The 25,046-nt window shown below is 36.3% G+C and overlaps 2 protein-coding genes across 2 annotated transcripts in view; both read left to right on the forward strand.

Moving 5' to 3' along the window:
• PHLDB2 (pleckstrin homology like domain family B member 2) overlaps positions 1 to 10,733 on the forward strand; it is a 246,362-nt gene extending 235,629 nt beyond the window's left edge. The window contains exons 20-22 of the mRNA XM_090276411.1: positions 1,128 to 1,347; positions 6,860 to 6,945; positions 7,563 to 10,733. Coding sequence (XP_090132537.1) covers positions 1,128 to 1,347; positions 6,860 to 6,945; positions 7,563 to 7,703 — 447 coding nt within the window. The 3' untranslated portion in view covers positions 7,704 to 10,733. The remainder of the gene's footprint in view (positions 1 to 1,127; positions 1,348 to 6,859; positions 6,946 to 7,562) is intronic.
• A 1,148-nt stretch (positions 10,734 to 11,881) lies between these two features.
• Positions 11,882 to 24,549, forward strand: ABHD10 (abhydrolase domain containing 10, depalmitoylase). Its single transcript, XM_090262563.1, has 5 exons — positions 11,882 to 12,103; positions 14,918 to 15,101; positions 20,138 to 20,249; positions 20,610 to 20,747; positions 23,543 to 24,549. The coding sequence occupies exons 1-5, from the start codon at positions 11,962 to 11,964 to the stop codon at positions 23,885 to 23,887; spliced, it is 921 nt and encodes a 306-aa protein (XP_090118689.1). The 5' UTR covers positions 11,882 to 11,961; the 3' UTR covers positions 23,888 to 24,549.
• Positions 24,550 to 25,046: the final 497 nt, after the last annotated feature.

Consider the following 25,046-nt stretch of genomic DNA (forward strand, 5'->3'; position numbering starts at 1 on the left):
TGTATGTTTTCTGAGAAACTCAAATAAAATTTTGTTAAGGTCATGTAATTTATGTCCAAATCAGTTTTACCGAAGTTTACTAGATGCAAAGGTAACAGATAACATTTCCCTTATTCTTTGTAGTTGCTGATAGTTGACAGTACAGCAGTGAGAGACTTTCCTTAAGGCTTTGATGTACCGTAAGTCTGTGACATCTGTCTTTAGCCAAAATGCCACAGAATCAAAGGCAAGATATTGAAGAAGAAATACAAAGTAAAATGTGTTTATTTTATCTTATTATGTCAAACCTCTGCCAAATTTTGACTCACTTTTAAGGTATCTGAAGCCAAACCAAAAAGTACAATTCTATTTTAATCCTAATTATAAATTTTGCCTCCAAGTATGTGGTGAGGTCATTTTCCCCAGGGTAAAGGAGTGGGATTATTTAACAGGATAAAATAAAACATTACTTTAGAAATATTACCCATGGAAATCTGTATTTCCTAGATTAGATGAATCTCTGCTCCAGCTGTAGTAAAATAAAAGACATCTATGTCCTTCTATTTGATGTCTGGTCCTGGACAGTTTTTTGATTCCACTTCTTACCTTATTTTAGCTTCGCTTTGCAAAACATATATCTCTGCCTTCAATTTCTATTAAGAGTGTATGGAAGCCGATGTGTACAGCTTTGGGAGATCTTGTGGGGTTTGTACTTACTAAAGAATGTTCCATCAATCATGTCTGAGATTATTTAAGAACTATTGTGAGGTTGTGGTGGGGAGAATTCCTGGGAACTTGTTAAAGTGGAGGAGTCCTTATCTGTAGGAAGCAGTCCAAGTAACTTCATGCTTCATTTCTCTGTGTTTTTAAGTGCTAAGTACCTTTTTGAAAACTAAGCTAATGGCATTTTTCCATTTTGCCATCTGTCCATTTCAAGATATAGTATCTATTGGTCTGGGTTTATCCCCTCTCCTCATCCCCATATTGTAGCATTCTTCTTAAAATGCTATCCACTTTTTAGACCCCACATGATGTTTATCTTAAATGCTCAAAATCACGTGGGCATTTTTCCCCCCTGCTTCTACATATCTGTGACTTAAAACGAAAACGTAGGTAGTTACAGATGCAATGGGTTTGCCTTTTTCCAGTCTCGACCTTTGACACGCTATCTGCCTGTCCGGAAGGAAGACTTTGATTTGCGGAGCCACGTGGAGACTGCGGGCCACAACATCGATACATGTTATCATGTATCCATCACAGAGAAAACCTGCCGAGGCTTCCTCATCAAAATGGGTGGAAAAATTAAAACTTGGAAAAAACGTTGGTTTGTTTTTGATCGGAACAAGCGTACATTCTCTTACTATGCAGGTGAGTGATAAAAAAGATCTTAAGTGATATATTCAAATTAGGAACCCTCTGTTAAAGAGAATAGATAGTAAAAGTCAGTATAAATAGGGAGATTGGTAAGTAATAAAAATAATGGTAATATTAATTTTGTAAATGTATATTGTTTTATGTTCAGATTAAATGGTCCATGTAATACAAATTTTCTATTAGAAATAATAAAAATTATGTTATATAAATTCTAGTTCTGAAATAAGCTCAAGTCCAAGTAAATATTAAATGGAATATATTTTTGAGACCAAAATATTGTCTTTTAAAACCATGAGGCCAGAGAAAAGGGTGTTTATTTATTTATTTATTGTTACATGCCCTATTTAAGTCACACACAATTATGCAACCTCAGCTGACAGTCATTCATCTATGGTTTATAAACTGGAATGGTCTTTTAAGCACAGAGAGTACAGCTTATCAGTGAACTAGTGAATAAGTATTTCTTAAATGATTGAAATACTTTTGGATTCTTTAAATGATGGATTGTGAGAAACACCCTACCTGATCTTCCATATATATATAAGAATATTGGTGTATAAAGTAACTGGTATACTTATCAATAAACCTCTTATTTACTCTTGGTCACATATGAAACATGTCCATTATTACCACAAGTATAGCTCTGCCCTCTTTTCAGCTGAAGAAAGGTGGTGTCCCAGAGTTTATGAGGAGACTCTGCTTTGGGGTGACTGTATCAGCATTTATAAGCATTGTCAGGAATTGTTGAAAAGTATATCTATGTGATAAGTAAAAAATCACAGTCTGGTACTTTAATCTAGAGCAGTGGTTCTCAACCTTCCTAATGCCGCGACCCTTTAATACAGTTCCTCATGTTGTGGTGACCCCCAACGATAAAATTATTTTCGTTGCTACTTCCTAACTAATTTTGCTACTGTTACGAATCGTAATGTAAATATCTGATATGCAGGATGTATTTTCATTGTTACAAATTGAACATAATTAAAGCATAGTGATTAATCACAAAGACAATATGTAATTATATATGAATTATATATGTTTTTTTTTTTTTTTGGTTTTTCAATTACAGTTGTCCCCTTTTCCCCTAATTTCTCTCCCCCACCCAACCCACCCCCTCTCCCGCAATCATATCCCTCCCCGTTGTCCATGTCCATGAGTCTTTTATACAGGCTCTTTAATTAAACCCTTCCCTTACTTATCCCCCTTCTCTCCCTCTCCCTTACCCCCTATTGACTGCTATTCTGCTCTTTGTTCTATTTAGTTCCTTTGTTTGTGTTGTTCTTTAGTTTCCTGTATTAGGTGATATCATATGTTATTTTTCTTTCTTTGCCTGGCTTATTTCACTAAGCATAATTCTCTCTAGTTCCATCCATGTTGTTGCAAATGGCAGGAGTTCCTTCTTTCTTTCTGCTACATAGTATTCCATTGTGTAAATGTACCACAGTTTTTTGATCCACTCATCTACAGATGGGCACTTAGGTTGTTTCCAGCACTTAGCTATTGTAAACAGTGCTGCAATGAACATAGGAGTGCATAAGTTCTTTTGAATTGGTGTTTCAAGATTCTTCGGGTATAATCCTAGTAGTGGAGTCGCTGGTTCAAAAGGCAGTTCCATTTTTAATCTTTTGAGGTAATTCCATACTGTTCTCCATAGTGGCTGCACCAGTCTGCATTCCCACCAACAGTGCAGTAGGGTTCCCGTTTCTCCACATCCTCGCCAGCACTTGTCTGTTGATTTGTTGATGATGGCCATTCTGACTGGTGTAAAATGGTATCTCACTGTGGTTTTTATTTGCATCTCCCTGATGGCTAATGATGTTGAGCATTTTTTCATGTGTCTATGGACCTTCTGTATGTCCTCTTCGGAGAAGTGTTTGTTCAGGTCCCTTGCCCATTTTTTAATTGGGTTGTTTGTTGTCTTGATGTTGAGTCGTATCAGCTCTTTATATATTTTGGAAATCAGTCCCCTGTCTGTGATGTCATTGGCAAATATGTTTTCCCATATGGTTGGTTTCCTTTTCATCTTGCTGATGTTTTCTTTTGCTGAGCAGAAACTCTTCAGTTTGATGTAATCCCATTTATTTATTTTTTCCTTTATTTCTCTTGCTTTAGGAGATGTATCCACGAAGAGATTGTTACGTGAGATATCTGATATTTTCTTGCCTATGTTTTCCTCTAGGACTTTTATGGTGTCACGGCTTACATTTAAGTCTTTGATCCATCTTGAGTTTATTCTTGTGTTATATATGTGTTTTCCGATGATCTTAGGCGACCCCTGTGAAAGGGTAGTTCGACCCCCAAAGGGGTCACAGCCCACAGGTTGAGAACCACTGATCTAGAGGATGAGGTCAGGATATGTTTATGAAGAGAGTTGTGAGAAGCCAAGAAATATGTGAAAGAAGTGAAGCACTGGCTATGGATCCCCAGAACTGGGGTGAGTAGAGGGTGAGGGTATAAGACATGCCTTTCAGTTAGGAGCTCTTGGGTGAGGTTCAAGTTGCTATGGTGGCCATCGGTAACTGAAGCAAATGGCCTAACCTTCACTGGTCCCCTTCTTTGCCTCTGTAGGACTTAGTGATCGGGTTTTAGAAGAATCCAGAGACATTGTCTTTAGTTTGAACAATAGAAAAGATGTCTATTTAATAAAAATGCTAATTAAGTGTCTGCAAAAATGCATAAACAAAACTTTGCTGTGTGCTAGTCTCCACAGGGAATTTCACCCAGAATTTTCCAAAACTAAAATTTTGAAATAACTTCAGATGAAACAGCTTTATTCTTCTCTTCTCTGGGATCCTTATTTCATTTTTCTTTTGTCTGTCAGCCAGGTGGGTGGTTCAGTGCCCCTTCCTTCTGACCCATGTAAGTGAGTTTTCTAAATTTAAACTTCTTAGTAATGGGTCTTTAATATTTTATAAATATCAAAACCTTTTTTGGTGTGTTGAAGGATTACTCAGAATCCTAGTGCATAAAACAGACAAAATAATATTTAATTCAGCTTTTTAATATGTATTTAATATTATATAGCTGACTGGTGAGACCTAGTTTGGCAAGTGCTACCCATCTGGCTGTTTACTACCATCATCAGCTTTGGCTACTCCAGCCATCTGCACCCCCACTTTCTCCTGAAACAGTACCCAGTCCAGGAATAGGTCAGTCCACAGGATGCCATACAGATTGCAGTTCAAGCTGGACTTGATCCCATATTTATCATGCCCCCTCCACTTGTCAGTGAGGTAGATAGATAACCATGGTATGTTGTGAAGGAGCTGTTAATGAGGGTGCTGAAAGCTCCTCTTAGGTCTCTCTGTTGACCTTGACCCTGCGCTCTGTACTTGGCTTTCTACATGTTAACTGGGTAACTTCAGAAGTTCTCTAAAACACTGAGGCACAGAAAATATGGATGTAAATTGGCAGGATAATGCTATTGAAACAGAATAAATAGCATTATTTCATCAACTTAAAATAGTATTACTGATTCTCGTAGTTCACAGTGTCCTTGTGAGGCCTATATTTTTCAGAGTTCTTTCTCACATACGAAGTGCCTTACAAACAAGTTTCATTCCCCAGTTTTCTGCTTGTCTTAAACACTGACAAGATTTACTTTAATCTCCAGATTTTGTATAGTATCTGTTTTCAGAAAACAAAGTATTATTGTAGTCCTATGAATACTGCAGAATTATTTCCAGCAAATGTTTGAGAGATACACTGGGTTAAATGCAATTAAACAACTTTATTTTCTGCTAAACTTCTTAGGGCTATTGTTTTTCAGACTAGCTTTTTACTGTTGTTGCATGTGGGAGGAAGGGACATTCATTAGTAAAAAATAAATAAAAATAAAAACTCAACAAACATCTCTATAAAGAAACTGCCTCTTTCCCATCACAAAAGTTCTGACATTTTCCCACTGTTACACCCGAAATATCCTTTTAGATTTTCTCTATTTGTTTATATATAAATTTCAGTGTGTGCATGTGTTCTTCTTTAATACAGTTGGGACCAAATTATTTACTCTTCAAATAACAGTATTTCAAATTTTTCTATACAGTAGCTGTTAGATACCATTTCGTGCCTGATTTATAATTCAGTCAGTTCCCTGTTAAAGTTCAAGCAGATCTTTGGCAGCCTTCTGCTATAACAAATTCAAATCTGTGTGCATATGCATAAGTAGCTTTTATACAATGATGTTTTAGAAATAGAATTGCTAAGTAAGAGTATGTTTTTCATTTTTTATTGTGTTTGTTTTATCAAATTGCCTTCCAAAAAAGGCCTTTTTATTTTCACTTCCATCAACATGGTATGAGAGTCTCTTTCTCTGCATTCTCATCCATGCTTTAAAAATATTTAAGATGCTCACATGTATTATAATTCTTTATGAATTTAAATTATAAACTACTTCAAGAACATATTAGATCACAGAATGATGTGGTTTATTTTGTTGGTGGTTTGGTTATTTGGGGTTTTTAAAAATGTGTTGTTTGGTGTTTATGGCAAACCTGATGAAATCCTTGAAAGTCTGGAAAATGCTGCATTAAAAGGACATTATTGATGTGAAGCTCTGTTGGGAACAGGAAAATAAATCAAGCCTGCTGGACCAGAAATTGATAGAAAAGAAATATAAGTAGAATATTAGCTTAAATTATAAGTCAGAAACACAATTCTTACACATTTCATTACAACAGCTCTGCATATTAATATTTCTATTTGAATGTCTTGGAGCAGTGGTTCTCAACCTTCCTGATGCCATGACCCATTAATCAGTTCCTCATGTTGTGGTGACCCCCCAACCATAAAATCATTTTTGTTGCTACTTCATAACTGTAACTTTGCTACTGTTATGAATCGTAATGTAAATATCTGATATGCAGGATGTATTTTCATTGTTACGAATTGAACATAATTAAAGCATAGTGATTAATCACAAAGACAATATGTAATTATATATGTATTTTCCGATGATCTTAGGCGACCCCTGTGAAAGAGTAGTTCTACCCCCAAAGGGATTGCGACCCACAGGTTGAGACCCGCTGTCTTGGAGAATGCAGAGAAATAATGGTGTTTATACTTTGTGTGTTAACCTAACAGTCAGAAGTTCTGGGTTATCTTTTGACTGCTAATTTGCTGGAAAGCCTTGGACAAAGTCACTCAGTCCCTTGATTTGGGTTGGTAACTTGATTGTCTTTTGATTTCCCCCCAATATAGAGTTTAGCTAATGAACTAACCCAGTGGTCGCCAGCCTTTTTGACACCACGGATGGAGTGGGGAAGGGGGTGGTTCTGAAGTCAGGTGAGCCTCGCTCACTCCCCCGCTGTGGATAGGCTGGAGAGACAGGAGGCGAAGCTCAGGTGTGCAGTCTACTGCCTCGGGGGTTGGAGACACCTGCACTAGCCTAAATATCTGAATTAAACTTAAATTTAAATAATTTTAATGATGATTATAATGAATTATAATTTTTCCTGTCCATTGGTAGTGATAAAGTATTTATTTTAACACTCATCTATCATTGTAGATAAGCATGAAACTAAATTAAAAGGAGTAATATATTTTCAAGCCATTGAAGAAGTATACTATGATCACCTCAAGAATGCTAATAAGGTAAACATTGATTTTCAGATTCCTACAATTTGAATGCACAGTTACGTTGAGAATTTTTTTTTTTAATTTCAAGCAATTTAATTTGTTGTTCTGACATAACAGATATGTATGATCTGAATGGTGCTAGAAAAGTAAACATAGAAGTAATTAGCATAGCTGATCTTTTTATGTAAAAAAATAACTTATGATGAAGTAAGGAAATATTCTGGACATACTGGTTTGGGAAAGACCCTGCCAAGTGACTCTTTTCTAGGTTCTTAGAAGATACTACCTGGTTATGAGGTAGGATCTTAGTAAGGCTAAGAATAATAGTTATTATTTATTAACAAGCACCCACAATCAGCTAGGTACACTCCTAGAGCTTGACAGAGTAGCTACTAAGAGGACTGGTGAGCTCTCTGCGAAACTTCTTGTGCAGAAAGGCCAGAAAGACAGTCAGTCTTCAGAAGGGTGTTGGTACTAGATATAAGTTATACTAGAGCAAAAGTAATGCCTGTGTAGATTTGTATAAATTGGAACTTTTAAACAGGAAGCAGCTCTGATACGTGTCTTGTTTTATTTTGTGTTAAAAATGTTAAGATGCTTGTATTACATTTTTTTCCTTTTTTGTATTTTAGAGTCCTAATCCATTACTCACCTTTAGTGTCAAGACACATGACAGAATCTATTATATGGTGGCCCCATCGCCGGAAGCCATGCGGATCTGGATGGATGTTATAGTTACTGGGGCAGAAGGTTACACTCACTTCTTGTTGTAGTGAACTGGAGCAACAGTCCACTTTAGGGCATACTGCAATAAACTCTTACAAGAATGAAGCCATAATCTATCCCAGATGGAAAGGCCCAACAGACCCATCCCTTTAACTGTGTATATTTAGAACTCCTTTCATATTAACAGGAAGTCATTTGTAAATGAGAAATAAGAGGTTTTAATTCAAAGCTGGATCATAAGTAGCAAAAGAATTGAAGCATCTATGAGAAAGAAAACACTATTTTGGTAAATACCATCACTTATAGGAGCATCTCTAATAAACTTTTTATTAATTGATGATTTTGGTGAACTAAACAGTTTACAAAATGTACATACTTGGAAATATAAAATTATTTTAGGACCCAAATCATTGGCATTGACATTATTGTAATAAACTGCCTTTTTAAAACTAGGAACATTTTGCCAAGGATTAGTTTATGAATATAAGCAAACAAGGGCTTGGAGAAAATTATATTACAGGAGGAGCTTTTGCCCTAATTTTTAAGTATTGCACCAAAACCAAAGACTTCGTGTGATTTCTGTTTAATGGTAGTAGTTTTGAGAAATGAACTGCATTTAGTGTTACTCTACACTTTAAAATGATATTTTGATGACATCGAGTGCCCAGGAAGTTGACATTGAAGAGTCGCCACCAGCGTAAGCTACTGTACATATATAGCAGACCACTTTTTGTAAAAGGAGAAAGAACAAAAAGCTGTGTGTTTTAGGAAGAAGCAGTCTTGGACAGACATTCTGTCATGTTGGGCAATATAAAGTAAAGAGAATATTTAGCGTTAGGAGCTTGTTTTCCCAAAGGTTTCTCTACTCCCGGTGCTGAGGATAAAGATAACCAGTAGCCAGTTTCCTCAGATTGTCTGGTTTTTATTTGTTGTGGAGCACACCTGTTAATTGCAGCCTCGCATGACATAACTAAATCAGAGCTGTTTTTCCTTTTTTACCAAAGAACAGACCAATTAAAATACTTACTTACAGAAATGCTGTAGTTTTATAAAAAAGTCAAATGAAGTTTGACAATAACCTCTGTAATGTACTATTTTGATATGTATTTCTTTACAATTAGCCTTTGTTTTTTAGAGTTAAATTAATTTTTGTTGAATTAAATGACTTCAGGCAAGTCTTTCATAATGGTTTTTTAAATGCCATTTATCATGGTTTGTGTGTTTGTAAGTATGAATGTACTCTTTCCTAAAAGTTGGCAAATGAATAGAAGTAGAAAATAATGACATTTCTTACTAGTACAAGGTGAAATGATTAGATCAGAAGTGCCTATAACATGTTTGTCAGGCCTGACTGGGTACAACTTTTTTTTTTACATTTGCAGTGTGCTTTGAGTACATGTATACATGTTGCCAATAATAAGATTTTGCAACTGGATGACACATGATTTTACTTGAACAGTGGAGGACAAAATCACGATTGCAGGAGACATTTTTATTCTGTTTTTTTTCAGACATCACCCCTAAATCCTGTAGTGATCTAAAAGTGTGAAATGCAATTGCTAAAATTTTCTTGGTTAATGTAAAGATATAACTTTTCTGTACTGTACTTTTGTCATAGGATTGTAAAGATATTCTAATCAACTTTATATCTTGCATGATGTAGTAAACCTTTTAAATATGTGTGTTAAAATATGTTGAGTTTGGATTAAAATGTTGACCAGATTTCACATTTGAAAATAAACTCATCTCTCATTAGGAAGTTACCTGTTGATAACATGAGGGGAGCTGGGAGGGGGTGCACTAATCAGCCAATATCAATTGTAGGATCTATAAAAGGATTTGTGTGCTAACAATATGATTTGTGGTTTAAAAACAAGTACTTAGAAGTATCTCTGACCACATTCCTGTAGCTAACAAAATAAGATAAACCCTGAAAACTCTTGACATCTTATTGTCCTCTTGCAGAGATGCAATTAGTACTGAGGATTACAAGGACTGTGTTTACAGTAAAGCACTAGGGCTTTACTCTGTGGTGGCCTCATTTGTCTCCCTGAACTAAGGCAGCAGATTTCAGAGAAAGAAACTGCCCCTCAACAATATATCCTTGCCCTCTAACCCCCCACTGAATGAAGGCAACATTTAAAGTAGCTCAATGGAAACAAATTTGCCTACTTCAAGCCCATCAGTCAGTGAAAGTATAGTCACTTGACAATAGCCACAATTTTTTTAATTTTTTAACTTCAATATTTTATTGATTGATTTTAGAGAGAAAGAAACGTCAATTTGCTGTCCCACTTACTTATGCATTCACTGATTGATTCTCGTATGTGCCCTGACCAGCATCGAACTGTAACCTTGGCCTATAGGACAACACTCTTTACCAACTGAGCTATTGGTTTAGGGCAGGTTTCCCTGCTTTTTGTGTATACTGTTTTTCCCACTGTGAGGAAAAGTGAGAATTTTTTCATTTTGCTTTGCATAAAATACAAGAAGACATGCAAAAATAAAGAGAATAGGTACAGGAATGATTGAAAATATTTTCAATTATCCATAACACTTAAGGATAAGTGTTTATTGTTACAATACAAGGGATGAAGTGATGTGCATTGAGCATCACCATATCAACTTAGTCCCTTTGGAAGCTACAACAGGCCTAATGAAGAACTGGCAAAATACCTTAGCAACTTTCAAAGTATGTCCTGAAATAAAGCTGCTATCCTTGCTATCTCTTTTTAGTCTTGCACCTCTCAAGAAACATATCCATTCAATTTTTATTTAGTTAATTTTTCCAGAATGTTCCAATAGGACATGTTCTCAAGACTCCAAAGACAGGCTCATTCGTTTTAGCCTTTGCCTTGGACTCTTAACACCAATCCTTTATGCAATATTTATGACCAAGACAGCAAAGGTGGCTTCACTTAAAGTATTATACTAACCACAGTAACTTCTAAGTAGTAAAAAACTAGATAAGGTCTTACTTGTTGATGCTTCAGACCTTGCAGAATTACATTGAAGGGTGTCAGAGCTGGAATCCAGAAACCCTTGTACCACAATTTATTAAACCATTTTTTCTGTTATTGGCCATTTTTTTCTTCTGTGTACTTCTAAAACTGGGGCTATAGTAATAATATGCATCCTGTGTGTTTATGTCGTTTTCTATAGGATAGTCACAAAATGGGACCAGTGGATCTCAAGAGCATTGAAAACGATGCGTATTTTAAATTGTAAAGATGTGGTCAGATTAGTTGAAAAAAGAGTTTAGCAATTCACATTCCTAAACAACCACACGAGTGCCAGTTTCCCAGCATTCTTGCCAATGGTTGCTGTTTTTAATTTTGCCAATCTGGGAAATAAATGGCATGTTATATCTTTAATTCACACTTTTCAGTTAGTAATGTTGAACATCATGTTTATGCATATGAACTTTATTCATAGCCATTGACCAATTTTATTGGAATTATATTTTTTATCATTTCTAGAAGCAGACTAAATAGAAGTATTAATGTTCTGCTGTGCTGTAAAATGAGTTTTTCTAGGCTTATTTGACTAGAGGTACTTTTTACCTTTCAGAATGTTTAAATCTGGATACAGCCAAACATTTTTATTTACGATTTGGGGCTTCAAATCTTAAGATTAAGTTCCTTCTATTCCAAAACTATAATATATTCTCCTAAATGTATTTAATCCTCTAGATTTTACTCTTCTGTTGAGATGTTGTACCTACTGGGATTTATTTGCGCATATAATGCGCAGCAGAGGTCAGAATAATTCAGTAGTCAGGCAGATGAAGAGCTAGAACAAAAACGAATTTTAAAGGGCAAAGGAGCCATGACTATTTCGTTCCACTCTTGGTATTTATACGCAAGGTTTAAGGTCAGATCTTGGAAGCACTTCCGATATAGGTTAAAAGTGAGAGTAACTTGTAATGCAGCAAAGCTTGGCATTTTATGCTTCCACTGCCTAGTATCCTGGGATTGTGAAGACGGTTTCCAATTTAGGAACCTCGGATACAGTTCCTCTCCGCGCTTCCAGCCCTGCCCACTGAATAAGGAGTCTACCGAGAAGGCACTCATACATTCACAACTGTAGCAAGCAAAACTCCCTAAGCGGAGAACCAGTAGCCCCAAAACGAAAGACTGACGGCAGCAACCACGCTCTGCGCATGCGCGCTTCTGAGAACCCCTCCGAGTCCAGGAACTGTTCAGCAAATCCCATCTACCAGCCGTCAGCGTATGCGCGACCTTGGTTCCTGTGCCCCTTGTGCGTCTTGGTAGGTCAGGGAGGGGCGCAGGGGCCTCTGGGAACATGGCTGGATTGGGACAGCTGGCTGCGAGTACTTGGGATCCGTCTTGGAGGTGGGGCTTGTCGGCCGTCTTGGTCGGCTTCCACCATGGCCTCAGAGCGTTATTTGCACGGAGGTCCCTCAGAGTATCACCGTGGCTCACAGGTTAGTGCCCGAAAGGCGGGAGTGGAACTTGTTCTTTCGAATATCCCAACTTTAGTCAGTTCTTGTCCAGTGCGTTTTTGGCGCCTCATTTAAAAATGTTCTTCCCCCATTCTCAGTACCCTACTCTAGGCATTTTCGATAATTCTGGTGAAGGCTGTGAAGAGAACTCTGGGGCGGCCCCGGGGTATCCTGGACAGCCCCGGCCCTTGTTAGCGTTTTCCGTTCTTTAGTTTAAGGATCCCGCGCTCTGCCTGCTTTCTCCGCACTAAGCGCAATGGCCAAAACTCACATGTGCGTGTCAGGCGTTCATTACTAGTTGCCTTTTCTTTTCTCTGCGGGTTGTAAGAGGGGGCGGGGCGGCAGATACCAAGTTGTGACTGGGGAGGTGTTTGGACCTGCCCTCCTGTGACTTGAGGCGATTTACAATGCAAACATTTTCTTTGTAAAAAGTGTATAAAGATCAAGCCTAATTTCTAGTTTTGTCTTCTCGATGGTCCCTCTCAGTGGAAACCATAATCATTACTTGACAAAGGAAACTGGAATTTAACCCAAAAATCAGACCCCTTGAATATATTCTTTATCTTATATTTGGTTCCGCCCCGTTCCCGCCCCATCCCTAGTCCCACCCTCCCATATATATAGTCTTTCTTTGTAAATGACGCCTTTTTCGTTTTTGTTTTGTTATGTTCACAACTTGGTCACTCAGATGCATGCTTGCTTGGAATGGGAATTGTTGCAGATGCCCTTTGTTTTGAGTTTAAATGTGTATAATAGTTTTACTTAATTTAATTGTACACAACCAAAAGACGTTACGTTTCTCTAACAGAGTCGTCGGCAGCCGTCCGTCTCGAGAGACGATGGTGTAGCTTCTTAAGAGTCTATCTGCACCGCCGAGAATGGCTGTGCAGTCCGACTCGGGAGTGACACGGTATCTGTCTCCTCCCGTGTTGAATCGACATCTTGCGATGACGCTGAAGCTACAGAGCCTGGGCAGGGTGATATGGAGGGTCTGCTGTTGCCCATGCAGCAGACCCCCCCTCTCTTCGCAGCTGAAGAGTCCAAGGGAAAGACGGAGTAAATACAGCTTGGCTTCAGGTGCGCCGCAGGAGTTGCCGGTGTTGACTACAACATCAAACCGCCTTAGGGACTCCGGCTCCGGATTTTCTGTCGGGGTTTACTCCCTTAGCCTTTCCCCTGAAGAGGTATGCCGCAAGGCAGCGGAGGTTTTTTGGAGTCAGAGTTTTCCTTCTCTGATGTGCCCTGACTGGAAGATCGAACCAGCGACACTTAGCTCGCAGGTTCTAACAGAGTATGATACGTCATTTTATTAAAGACTGTAACACTCTTCCATTTATTTAGCAACCAGTCATTGAGCGCTTATGCACCAGGCTTTGCGCTAATCCATATTGTGCAAAGAGCATTTATAGATATAATGTTAACCTGTGCACTTACACCTCAACCAAGGTTAAATAAGTTATCATTGTCTCATGGAGACATTCTTGTGTTGGGAAGTAATATTAGGAGGTTAGGAAGGATTTTTGAGTGCTGAGCTAAGGAAATGGGAAATGAACATTTTTGCTTATATAATATGCCAACCAACATAACTGCCTACTAGGCCTGTTTTTCACTAAAAAGTTTTAAATTTAGAATATTTCACTAGACATTGAAACTTTGAAACAAGCCTCCATGAAAAAGGAATAGCTTTAAGGTCTCAATTTTAACTTTTTTAAAAAGTAACTTCTTAAATACAGAGTGAGGTGAACTTTTTCAACTCACATAGAATAGACGGAGAAGTTTTTGTTAGCCCCAATAAAGTGGAGGAAAGTTTTATGTAATATAAAATAACTGATTTTGTTGGTCCAGAAAGACTGTAAGGAAATAACACAAACTTGATTTCTTTGGAGGGAGGAGGTAAGTTTATATATGACTTATTTGTTGTTTTTTAAAAAACATCTTTCTACATATTTTTAAAGATCAAGTATTAATTTTATAGTAGGGAAAGAACTTTAAAAACAATGAAATGGAGTAACCCTGTAAGGTTTACAATTTGTGCTGTTGGACTTGAATTGCATTAATATCTGTGTGTACCAATCACAGAAATGCTAACCAACAAATAAAGCACAGTAATAGCAGAGTCCAATGAGAAATCTTTTTCCAAAAGTGATACTATCATATATTTTTCAAGGTTACTTGTAAAAAAAAAAAAAACCCTGCTCGGGGAAGGCACCGCAGCTGGTGGAGAATCATGATTGGCTATTACCGTGACCCATGATTGGGTGGGTGGAGAGGGAGTCAATAATAAAAGAGGCAAAGCACCTCCCCCTTTGGAAATATTTCCCCAAAGGGCATATCAAACTTGTTTCTCCCTCTTCCCATGAGAAAATAGAGGATGCGAAACTCCTCAAACATTAAAAAAATTGAAAAGAAGATAAATTCCACAAGAGGGCTCAAGTTAGTGTAAGTAAATATGAGTGTTGATTGATACTATTTCAGACAAATGCTATAGCAGCAACAGGAAAACATTTTTGATGACTGTCTTGTTGCCCTGAAATTTCTGCCTCATCGTGTAGTTTGAAAGAATCAGGATTGGACCTTGCTTAAAGAAGGTACTGATTCTGAAATGATTTTAAAGGATCTGCACAGACTTGTGACTTTAATACTCCCAGTATGTTTTTTGTTTTTTTCTATTAAGTGGAAATAGTATTTGACATTACTTCAACAAGAAAGTTAGGACTGAAAAAAACAATATATATATGTGGTTTTCCAAAAGCTATATTTGCAAACTATGGTTTATGTTTTATGTACTCTGTTTAGCTTGCAGACAAAAGACATCAATCTCTTTCCTTAGTCGACCAGACCTTCCAAACCTGGCTTATAAGAGACTAAAAGGCAAAAGTCCAGGAATTATCTTCATCCCTGGCTATATTTCTAATATGAATGGTACAAAAGCATTGGCGGTTGAGGAGTTTTGCAAATCTCTAGGTCACGCCTATATAAGGTAGGAACAACACATTACAGAGAAAATATTACTACCATTTAGCATGGCAGCAGAGAGTTAATAGATTTTCATAGATTAATTTGTTTTAACAGTCTGTAAACTTTCTTGTGATTTAAGGTGCTTGTAAATGCAACCTTTTCAAAATGTCTTTGTGCCACACTCACAATGCTGGCAGGGAAGGAAACTAGTGCTAACTAAGATCTTTTGATACAATAATATGACAACAAACCATACTAGTTGGCTTTCTTGTAATCTCTTGTAATTATGTTGTGATTTTCCATTAGGGACTTAAGAACTTCTATTTGACCACTGTTTATTACCTTACTTTTTAAAATATATATTTAAAAATAATATAGGTATTTAAAAGTACAGCAAGTCCTTACATCATTGATAAGTCCTGTGACTTTAAGTGAAACGACATATAATCAAACCAGTTTTACCATAGACTAAGTGATATAAACAAAAGTTAAATTCCTGTGACATCTCATCAACGTTAATAATAAAAAACTGTGAACAAAACATTAGAGGACCTCCTCTATTATAAAATTAGAATTGTATAATTCACATTTCCTCTGAGTTTTCTCTTTTCCTCACTCCTGTAATCTGAATATGTATAAGCATAAATAGGGATATGTGTTGCTTAACTAAAACTTGATTTCACAGTTCATAATATCTTATGCTGGTAACTATTTTAGTAAAATAACATGTTTATGTTATTGTTATTAGGTTTGTTTACCTATAACAATCATTTATTTAGTGCCTAATTTGCCAGAAGAGATAGTATGGTTTAATAGAAAGAACATGAGCCTAGAATTCCAGAAACATGGATTCTAGAATCAAGTCTAGCCACCACTGTGACAGGATGAGTCAGTTTATAAACATCAGGCCTATTTTCATCATTAAAAAAACAGAGAAGGTTAGATTAAGGTAATTTCTGAATTTTTTTCGAGCACTAATGGCTTAAAAAATAGTTCCGCTGATATTTGCTCAAATATCTAAAATATGGAGTTTTTAGAAATGAAATAATATAAGTAAAAAACTTGTAGACTTTATCTGTTTAATATATTAGCAGTGATTATGTCAATTATATGGATTTAGTCTTATTCCTTTTGTCAGGTTAACTGAATTATTTTGTTTCCATGCTCAGAACTCTTACAAATCTGTTCTGACTTAACTGTTATTCTGAAGACTAGTTTATCTTTTGCAAGTAGACTTTCTAGCACTGTACTGGGTGCTGTCAAATATAAAATGTGGTCATTGCCCTTAAAGGACATTTTCTCAGGGTGGGAAAACAGAATAAAATATAGATGAGAAACTTGGAAAATATATTCATCAGAATGTGATAGTGTTGAAAGAGCAGTACACTTAATTGTATCAGGTGAGAGAAAGAAAACTGGGGATTGAAGTGGATAAAAAAGTCTTGATAAAGGAACACTGAAGAATAATAAGGATTGGGGTAAGAAGGAAGTGCTGTCTAGGAAGAGGACTAGCCTGAGCAAAATATCATGATAACAGAAATATTCCCATCCTCCCTTTTTGTCCCTAAAAGATTTGGAATCATGAAATCACCTTTTTATCATTCTTGAATTTAAGCTGAGGCTGTGAGAGCCGTATTCAGTTCCTATCTCCCCGTAAGACATATGTGGGTTTCCTGCATTTTGGATACATGTGAAACACATTTTCTTTTTAAAGATACATTAAATTATCAGGATGAAATTTTAATGCCTATTGACTATTAAGTGGTATGGTATTAAACTATATCTATGTATAGCTTTATACACCTTTATACAATGTAGCCTTTCACTATAGATTTTTAATTCGATCAAGTTTTTTTTTTTTTTTGTCAGAACTCCACTACAGTCTAATCACTATTAAGTATTGATTGCATTTAGCTTGTTATTAGAGATTTTATCTCCTATTTACATTCCAGTTTCTCAGTTTACTTTGAATGAGGAAATGGTTAGTTTTGTATATTATACAAGTAGTACATATGGCTGTATGAAAATGTTATTTTATGCATGATTGCTGTCACCACGCAGAAGATAAAATGAATCACAGCAGAGCTGAGGACTGTAACATGTTGTTTTAGGGCTGGTGTTCTATCATAATTCTTTCTTTTTTTTTTTTTATTTTGGTTTTTCAATTACAGTTGTCCCCTTTTCCCCTAATTTCTCTCCCCCACCCAACCCACCCCCTCTCCCGCAATCATATCCCTCCCCGTTGTCCATGTCCATGAGTCTTTTATACGGGTTCTTTGACTAATCCCTTCCCTTACTTATCCCCCTCATAATTATTTCTAATAGAATATTTAATTCTAGATATGGGAATATGTCCTGGAATATTGAGGCTGTTAGGACAGACTTTTGTAACTCTAAACTACTGAATATGTTTGAATTGTCCTTGTCTTTTGGTTAGGGTTCTTAACTTGTAACCTATTTAGTATCACTAAATGGTTATAATTTCCTTTATGAAGGGCCTTTAACACATTCTGCATCTTTACCATATATTTGGAAGGGAACTGTAAAAGATGCGGCAAGGAGAAATGTCCAATTGCCTATCAAGAAGGGGAAAAGGAGGACTAGTTAGTGCCTTTCTCTCCTCTTCTCCCTTGTCTGTCTCCTGCATACCCTGAACTATTACACTATTTCCCAAGGATCCAAATCATTTCACTATATACCTAAAGAACATTTTAATTTCTTTTTCTTCCTCCATCACTTATAAGGAAATCCCTTATCTGTAAGAAAATAAGTATATACTATATACCACATATATATTCTTGTGTGTATACTAAGCTTACTAGGGTTTTATTAGTTTTTTTTTTTTACTTTTACCTTCCATTCCTATTCATTATGATGTATTATAGTATTCAGTGTGTGAAGTTCACATACCTAGCCACTATGGAGAATTCAAAGACAGAAATAAGATAATGTTTTTTTTCATCCAAGATCTTACAGTCTCAGAGGAATGATGAGACACATACATGCACACAAACTGTCTTACAAAGCAGGATGTAATAACTTAACATAACTGATAAAAAATGATTTCTATAGAAGTTTCATTGGAGTTTTTTTTTTTTTTAATTTGGGAAGCCTTTCTAGCAAAACAAGTTTCATTTGTGCTAAGCTCTGAGCGAGGATATTAGTAATGAAGGTGATACAAGAAGATATTTCAGGAGAAGGAAATAGTATGAGGCATGAAGCAGAGGTAGGAAACATGGAGCCTGTCTTAGGAACAGCAAGTTGGTCGGTTTGGCTAATGTGGTAGTTCCCTTTGATGAAATGATAAGAGATTGATCTGAGATGACCAGACTGTAATGGTCTAAAAACAGCCTAAAGTGCTAATTTTTTATGTTGTATGTCACAGGGAGCCATTGAAGTTAATGCTATATCAATATAATCTTTTAGAAAAATCCTGACAGTTAAAAAGTGGATCCATTTGAAGAGAATAGTCATGGAGACCCCGTTAGGACTATTAACTGTTAAGTGGTATGGTATTAAAATACAGCTCTGTACAGCTTTATAAACCTTTATAAAGTATAGCCCTTTGTGATAGGCTGGTTTTAAGACAACAAAGACCTACACCAAGATACTGGTTTACCAAATTGCAGAGAAAGGAATGAATGAGAGAAAACAAATGAGAGTGTGTGAGGATAGTACAGGGCAGGCAGTGTTCTATACCTTGGAAAAACAAACTTGAATAAAACAGTCTGCCCTTGAAGAACTGACCTTCTAGTCAAAGAGAGACAAGATACTCGAAACTTGATGACAACACACAATATGGAAAGTGTTCATTGAGTGCATACAAAAGAAAGTGACTGATTGGTACTAAACAGGACATAGGTGTCAAGGAAAGTTCCTCAAAGGAGGTGATATGACCAGGAGTTTGGTTGGGAAAGAAGGTCTTCTGCGCAGTGGGACATCATGTAAAGGCTCAAAGTTATGAATGGGCACATCTAGGAATTGGGAGTAGTTCAGTATGACTAGGACTAATGGTAATTACTCAAGTGGTATTGATACTTCATGATTTATTGAATTGAGACCTTGAAGAGAGGTGAAATTCACAAAGCAGGCAGACTTTGAGCCTGGAGGATAGGAAGTTGGAAGGGGAAGCAAACTTAAGTGCATGGGCTGGTGATGATGACTTTGATTCTGGTCTCCTCGCTCATCTACTAATTCAGTACTATGTACTAGGCATTTACCACGTGCATGGTACTGATCTCAGCACTGGGAAAGCCTGCTGTCACAGGGAGCTTCCATTCTAGTGTGGGAGGTAGATCACGAAAAAATAATCAAATGTCATCTATAAAGCCAAGTAGCAATGTTTTTCTGTGAAGAAAATAAAGCAGGGTAAGGAAATAGAGAGTGATGAAAGAAGCACAATTTTAGATTGAGTGCTCAGAGAAGGCTTCTCTGAGGATGGAACATTTGAGCCCAAGGCCTGAATAAAGTGAGGGAGCCGTCTAAGTGGACATCTGGAGGTAGGGCATTCCATGTGGAGAGAAAAGCTGTTGTCAGACTCCTGGGGCAGGAACATGGGTGGTGTTTTCCATTAACTTCAAGAAGGAAAGTGAGGATACAATTGGGAGAAAGACAGGGTGGTAAGGAAGGAGATCAGAGAAGTTAGCATCCAGGGCCAAACTGTGCTAAGGACCTCAGATTTTATTTGAAGATTATTGAAAGCCTTTGGATGGTTTGTGCAAGACATGACTTTTGTCTTAAAAGGATCACTGACTACAATGTGGAGAATAAACTAGGAGCGTGAAAATTGGAAGGGGACTCTTGGTCCACTCAGGAAGGGGTAGTGATGTGGACCAGGCTGCCGGCAGTGGAGGAGATCAGAGGTGGGCGGCTCCAGGAGGTATTTGACACTTAAGCCAATATGATTTGCTGGAATATATATTATTTTAATGTATTTTAGGCATTGTAATAATGACGAATGTGCTATATTTCTCAAAAAATCAGAGAAGTAAATACGTAAATACCTAGACATAGATTTGTAGATACCTAGACATAGATTTGTATTTTCCCTTTTTTCAGGTTTGATTACTCAGGGGTTGGAAATTCAGATGGTAATTTACAAGAATGTACAGTGGGAAGATGGAGAAAAGATGTTCTTTCTATAATTGATGACTTAGCTGTAGGACCACAGGTGACTATTTTTGTTAAATATAATTGTTGATGATAACCTCATGATATTTTAGCTGTTTCTTTAGATATAAACATTTATTTAAATGTTTGTAAGAACCAATTTTGATCATTGATTTTAAATTTTCTGTTATTTTTACTTTCTCCTAAAATGTAACTATCATCTTACCAATTTTACAAATTTTATTTTAACTTTATAATTCTTTATTATAGACTAAATACTTTAACAAGAAATAACCATAATTTTAATTCTGGAAGCCAAAGGGTATAAAAGAAAAAAAGTACATACATTCTATGAAATTACTCCCCTTATAGAAAAGAAAAAGAAATTCCTCTTTAAAACTATACATATTTTTATTTTTAGATACTAGTTGGATCTAGCCTCGGTGGGTGGCTTATGCTTCATGCTGCAATTGCACGGCCACAAAAGGTTGTGGCTCTTATTGGTATAGCTGCAGCTGTAGATGGCCTGGTGACAAAGTTTAATCAGCTTCCTGTTGAGGTAAGTCACCGGCAACCTCGATGTGTACCTCCTGGCATTCTCCTGCTTCCTCTTTCTTTGAATGTTTGTTTATGTGCCACCTTTCCTTTGACTTACATTGGCCCATCTTTTGTCTTAGCTGCTTTTTTACATAAAATTTCTTTGCTTTCTTTACTATTTGGTCTCTTGTTTAAGGTTTCCATTTCTTTAGTCACTTCAATTCATTCTGGCAAATATTTGAGCCATGTTAATGAAATAACACTTTAAATTTTTTAAACAGCATTTTCTTTATTAATCACATTTACTTATTTGGATCACACATCATGGTCTCTTCTTGGACCTCTTCTTATTTTATGGCATATAGGAAATATTATTGTACCTATTCTTATGACCATATTAAACTTTGACTCATCAATTATGAACCTTTTTTTTAGCCAGAAAGCAGCCTCAGAGCCTCTCAGCAGAGCTCTCCAAGTACACTTTGTCAGTCCATCAGAATCGGCACACAAGAGTTGGGATCTGCCATTTCTGGCTTAGACACTTAGTTGACTGTTTACTCTAAATTCTCACCTTTAAAAAAAGTGCTTTTATTATCATGTTCTTCAGCAAATTATGATAGAAATGAAGTTTCTGATAAAACTGGGAAGGTAATTAGTTTATTATACTTTATTATTGGATATATGTTTAAGCACTTCAGTTGCTTGCAACGATAAAGAAGTAATGAGTAATATTTATTTTTGTTTTATTTATTTATGTATTTATTGCAATCATTTGCATTTTCCTTGGGGTTTTTTTTTGTGTGTGTGTGCGTTTGTTTGTTTTTTATCTAAATTTTAACTATGAAACTAGGAGCGTGGCAGGCCTGAGGCCAAGAAAATTAAGAAAAGGAAAATGGTCTTGTGCAGGGGCTCACAAAGTAGGGTCCCCAGGCCAGCAGCAGCAGTATCACCTGGCAGCTTGTTAGAAAACCATATCCTTATGGTTCTGGTCCTTTTTCATTTGACTTATTAATATTTCACTTAGCATGATACTCTGAAGATTCATCCATATTGTTGCAAATGGCAGTATTTTATCTTTTATTATGGCTGAGTAGTATTCCATTGCATATACGCACCACATTTTCTTTATCCAGTTAACCATCGAAGGACACTTAGGTTGTTTACATGTCTTGGCTACTGTGAATAATGCTGCATTAAACAGTGAACATAGGGGTACCGTGTGATTTCATTCATGTGTGGGATATAAAACAGAAAGCAACAAAGTTAAACTCATAAACACAGACAACAGTATGGTGGTTTCCAGAAGAAAAGGAGGAGGGAGAGTAAAGAGGGTAAGAGGGACAAAAATATGGTGATGGAAGCAGGCTAGACTTTGGGTGGTGAGCATACAGTGCAGTATATAGGTGATATTAGATACCCCCTGAGGGACTGAAAGATTTATATTCTGAAAATCAGAGCATATCTTTGCTAATCCTAAATCAGACCAGAAAACAGTTGTTAACAGAAACATGTGGGGCCGTGTTAACTTAAAAGCATGTGTAAGGGAAGAACAGGGACACTAGGCCACTGTCTTCTTTTCCACCCAAAACAGCCCTAGCTATTCAGGGAGCAGAAGTGGGATGTAAGACCAGCCCATCTCATCGTGTAGGAACTCTGCATACCTCTTCATTGACTAATCATTGTCTCCTTCTTTGGTCGCTAGAGGGCGACAGACGGCTGTACAGCTGTTTGGAATCCAAGCTTTTCAACCACATTACAGTATTCCCTCACTTATCGTGGGTATTACGTTCCAGACCCCCCCCCCCCCCGCAAAAGGTGGAAATCCACGAAGTAGGAACCTCACATTTATTTTAGTATTTACATATATTTTAAGGCTTTATAAACCATTCCCACACACTTATAAACCATTCCCAGTCCCTTATTCACTTTTTCCACACTTTTATAAACACTACTTATGTTCTTAAACATGTTCTGCACTCTTAAACCTACGAAACTTTAACAACATATGTATACAGTACTGCAAAATTGCACGATATAGCGAAAAATCCGCGATAAATAATTAAATATAATGTTTTTAAAAATCCCGCGATTCGGTGAGGCCGCAATAAGTGAACCATGATATAAGAGGGACTACTGTACCTTGATACAGTTTCTTCTTGGAATGGGACTTATGCATGTTATACATTTTCTTTGGTTAATACTGTCTTTGCTATTTCCGAACCTTTTTTTTTTTTCTGAGGATTCAGGATAAAACATTTTGTAAAGTTTGTTCTTCAAATGAACAATATTCATTCAATTCAGTGGCAGATGATAGCTATTTGGGGAAGAATACTTTAAATTGTGTCTCAATAGTTAGCATAGTTTCCACTTTATCAAATAACCAGTGAAACTAAGTTCTGATTACTGAAATTACAAATTCAGGAGTAATCCCGAGTATTTTGAAGATACCTGAGTATCATTTTTGCTTTAAATATTTGGGTCACATGTTTTTTAATGCAGAAAAACCCCATGATATTAATATGAATTTGTATATTTTATAGTTTTTAAAATTTCATTAAGTACAAATAACTTGAGATATATTTAGAAGTATGGCTTTCAGATACACAGCTTTTTCACTGAAATCAATTGATTTCAGCCACTCAGTTTCACTGAATCAAATCTTTTTGGAATTAAGAAATACATTAAAATGCCTAAATATATATATATACACACATATATAAAACATTTATTTTACTGTTGAAAGTCTTAGATAGTTTAATGCTATTGCATGTGTTAATGTTTAATAAATACTTTTCTTTTCCTAATTTTTCCCAATAGATAAAAAAGGAAATAGAGATGAAAGGTGTCTGGAGCATGCCATCAAAATACAGTGAAGACGGAGTTTATCATATTCAGTATAGTTTCATTAAAGAAGCTGAACACCACTGCCTGTTACATAGCCCTATTCCTGTGAACTGCCCTGTAAGATTGCTCCACGGCATGAAGGACGATGTTGTGCCCTGGCATACATCCATTCAGGTTGCTGACCACGTAGTCAGCACAGATGTAGATGTCATCCTTCGAAAACATAGTGATCACCGGATGAAGGAAAAAGCAGACATTCAACTTCTTGTTTACACTATTGATGACTTAATTGACAAACTTTCAACTGGAGTTAACTAGAATCACATTGTTAGTTGGAATGCAAACTAATGGATCCAGAGATTGGGAGAGGTATAACAAATGGAAGACCCTGATACTTAGAAGGTTTTTCCTCTTACCACTACTTTGTAAATATCACATGAGGTTTTATTTAATGATATCTTTGCACTTCAGTGGTACAAATTGTGAAGAAAGCACAGTTGTCCCTCTATCCTCCAGGGATTGGTTCCAGGACACCCCCAGCTCTCAGATACCAGAATTCAGAGATGCTCAAGTCCATTGCAGAAAAATGCCATAGTATTTGCATATAACCTGCATACCTCATGTATACTTTAAAATCATCTCTAGATTATTTATAATACCTAATACAATGCAAATGCTATGTAAATAGTTGTTATGCAGTATTGCTTAAGGATCAACTTTCTGGAGTCTTTTTTGTTGTTGTTGTTCTGTGGTTCGTTTAATCCAGGAATATGAAACGTGCAGATATAGAGGGCTGACCGCCAGCTGCTGGGAAATTGGAACATCATCTTCCCCGAGTCCCTGATTCCTTTTTTCATTAATATATTTTCTATTTTTTTTATTCAAGAGATGTTTAACTTCTAGTGCTTTTGTTAATTATGCCAACTTTTAATTGTGTTCTATTCTCTTTAGAATTATTAATAAAGCTTAACATTTTTGTATTTTTGGTATCGTATATGGAGATTTGTAAAATTCTGATTTTAAAATGCAGTTCACAAAATATAGGAAAATCTGAAAGGTTAAAGAAATGTCTGAAGCATAATAAAGTTTGAAAAATAAAGATAGTACTTTATGTATTTTCATGTTACATTTGAGCCTAAAATTAAGGTTATCTTTTTTTTAAAGGCTAAGAACTACAGTGCTATAAAAGGGATATATTATTTCTAAATTTTGGGGTATATGTATTTAAATGGGGAAATTCATCTTAAACAATGATTATTTTCATATTTTAGAGAGGGAATTAATCTTTATATATTATTTGCCTACCTGCAGGAACATTTCTTTTTTTATTAAAATGTGCCGTAAGTTTAAATAGGCAAATGGTTGCCACCTAAATTAGAGGACTTTTCAGGAATGCAAATATGGTAAGAAAATACGAAATATAAAGGTTTTTCTTTTTAAAATAAGTATGCAGTAGTCAGTTTTGGTATTATTGAGT

This window comes from Furipterus horrens, unplaced genomic scaffold, assembly GCF_987537825.1.
Source record: "Furipterus horrens unplaced genomic scaffold, mFurHor1.1.pri manual_scaffold_1, whole genome shotgun sequence".
Classification (NCBI taxonomy): Eukaryota; Metazoa; Chordata; class Mammalia; order Chiroptera; family Furipteridae; genus Furipterus; species Furipterus horrens.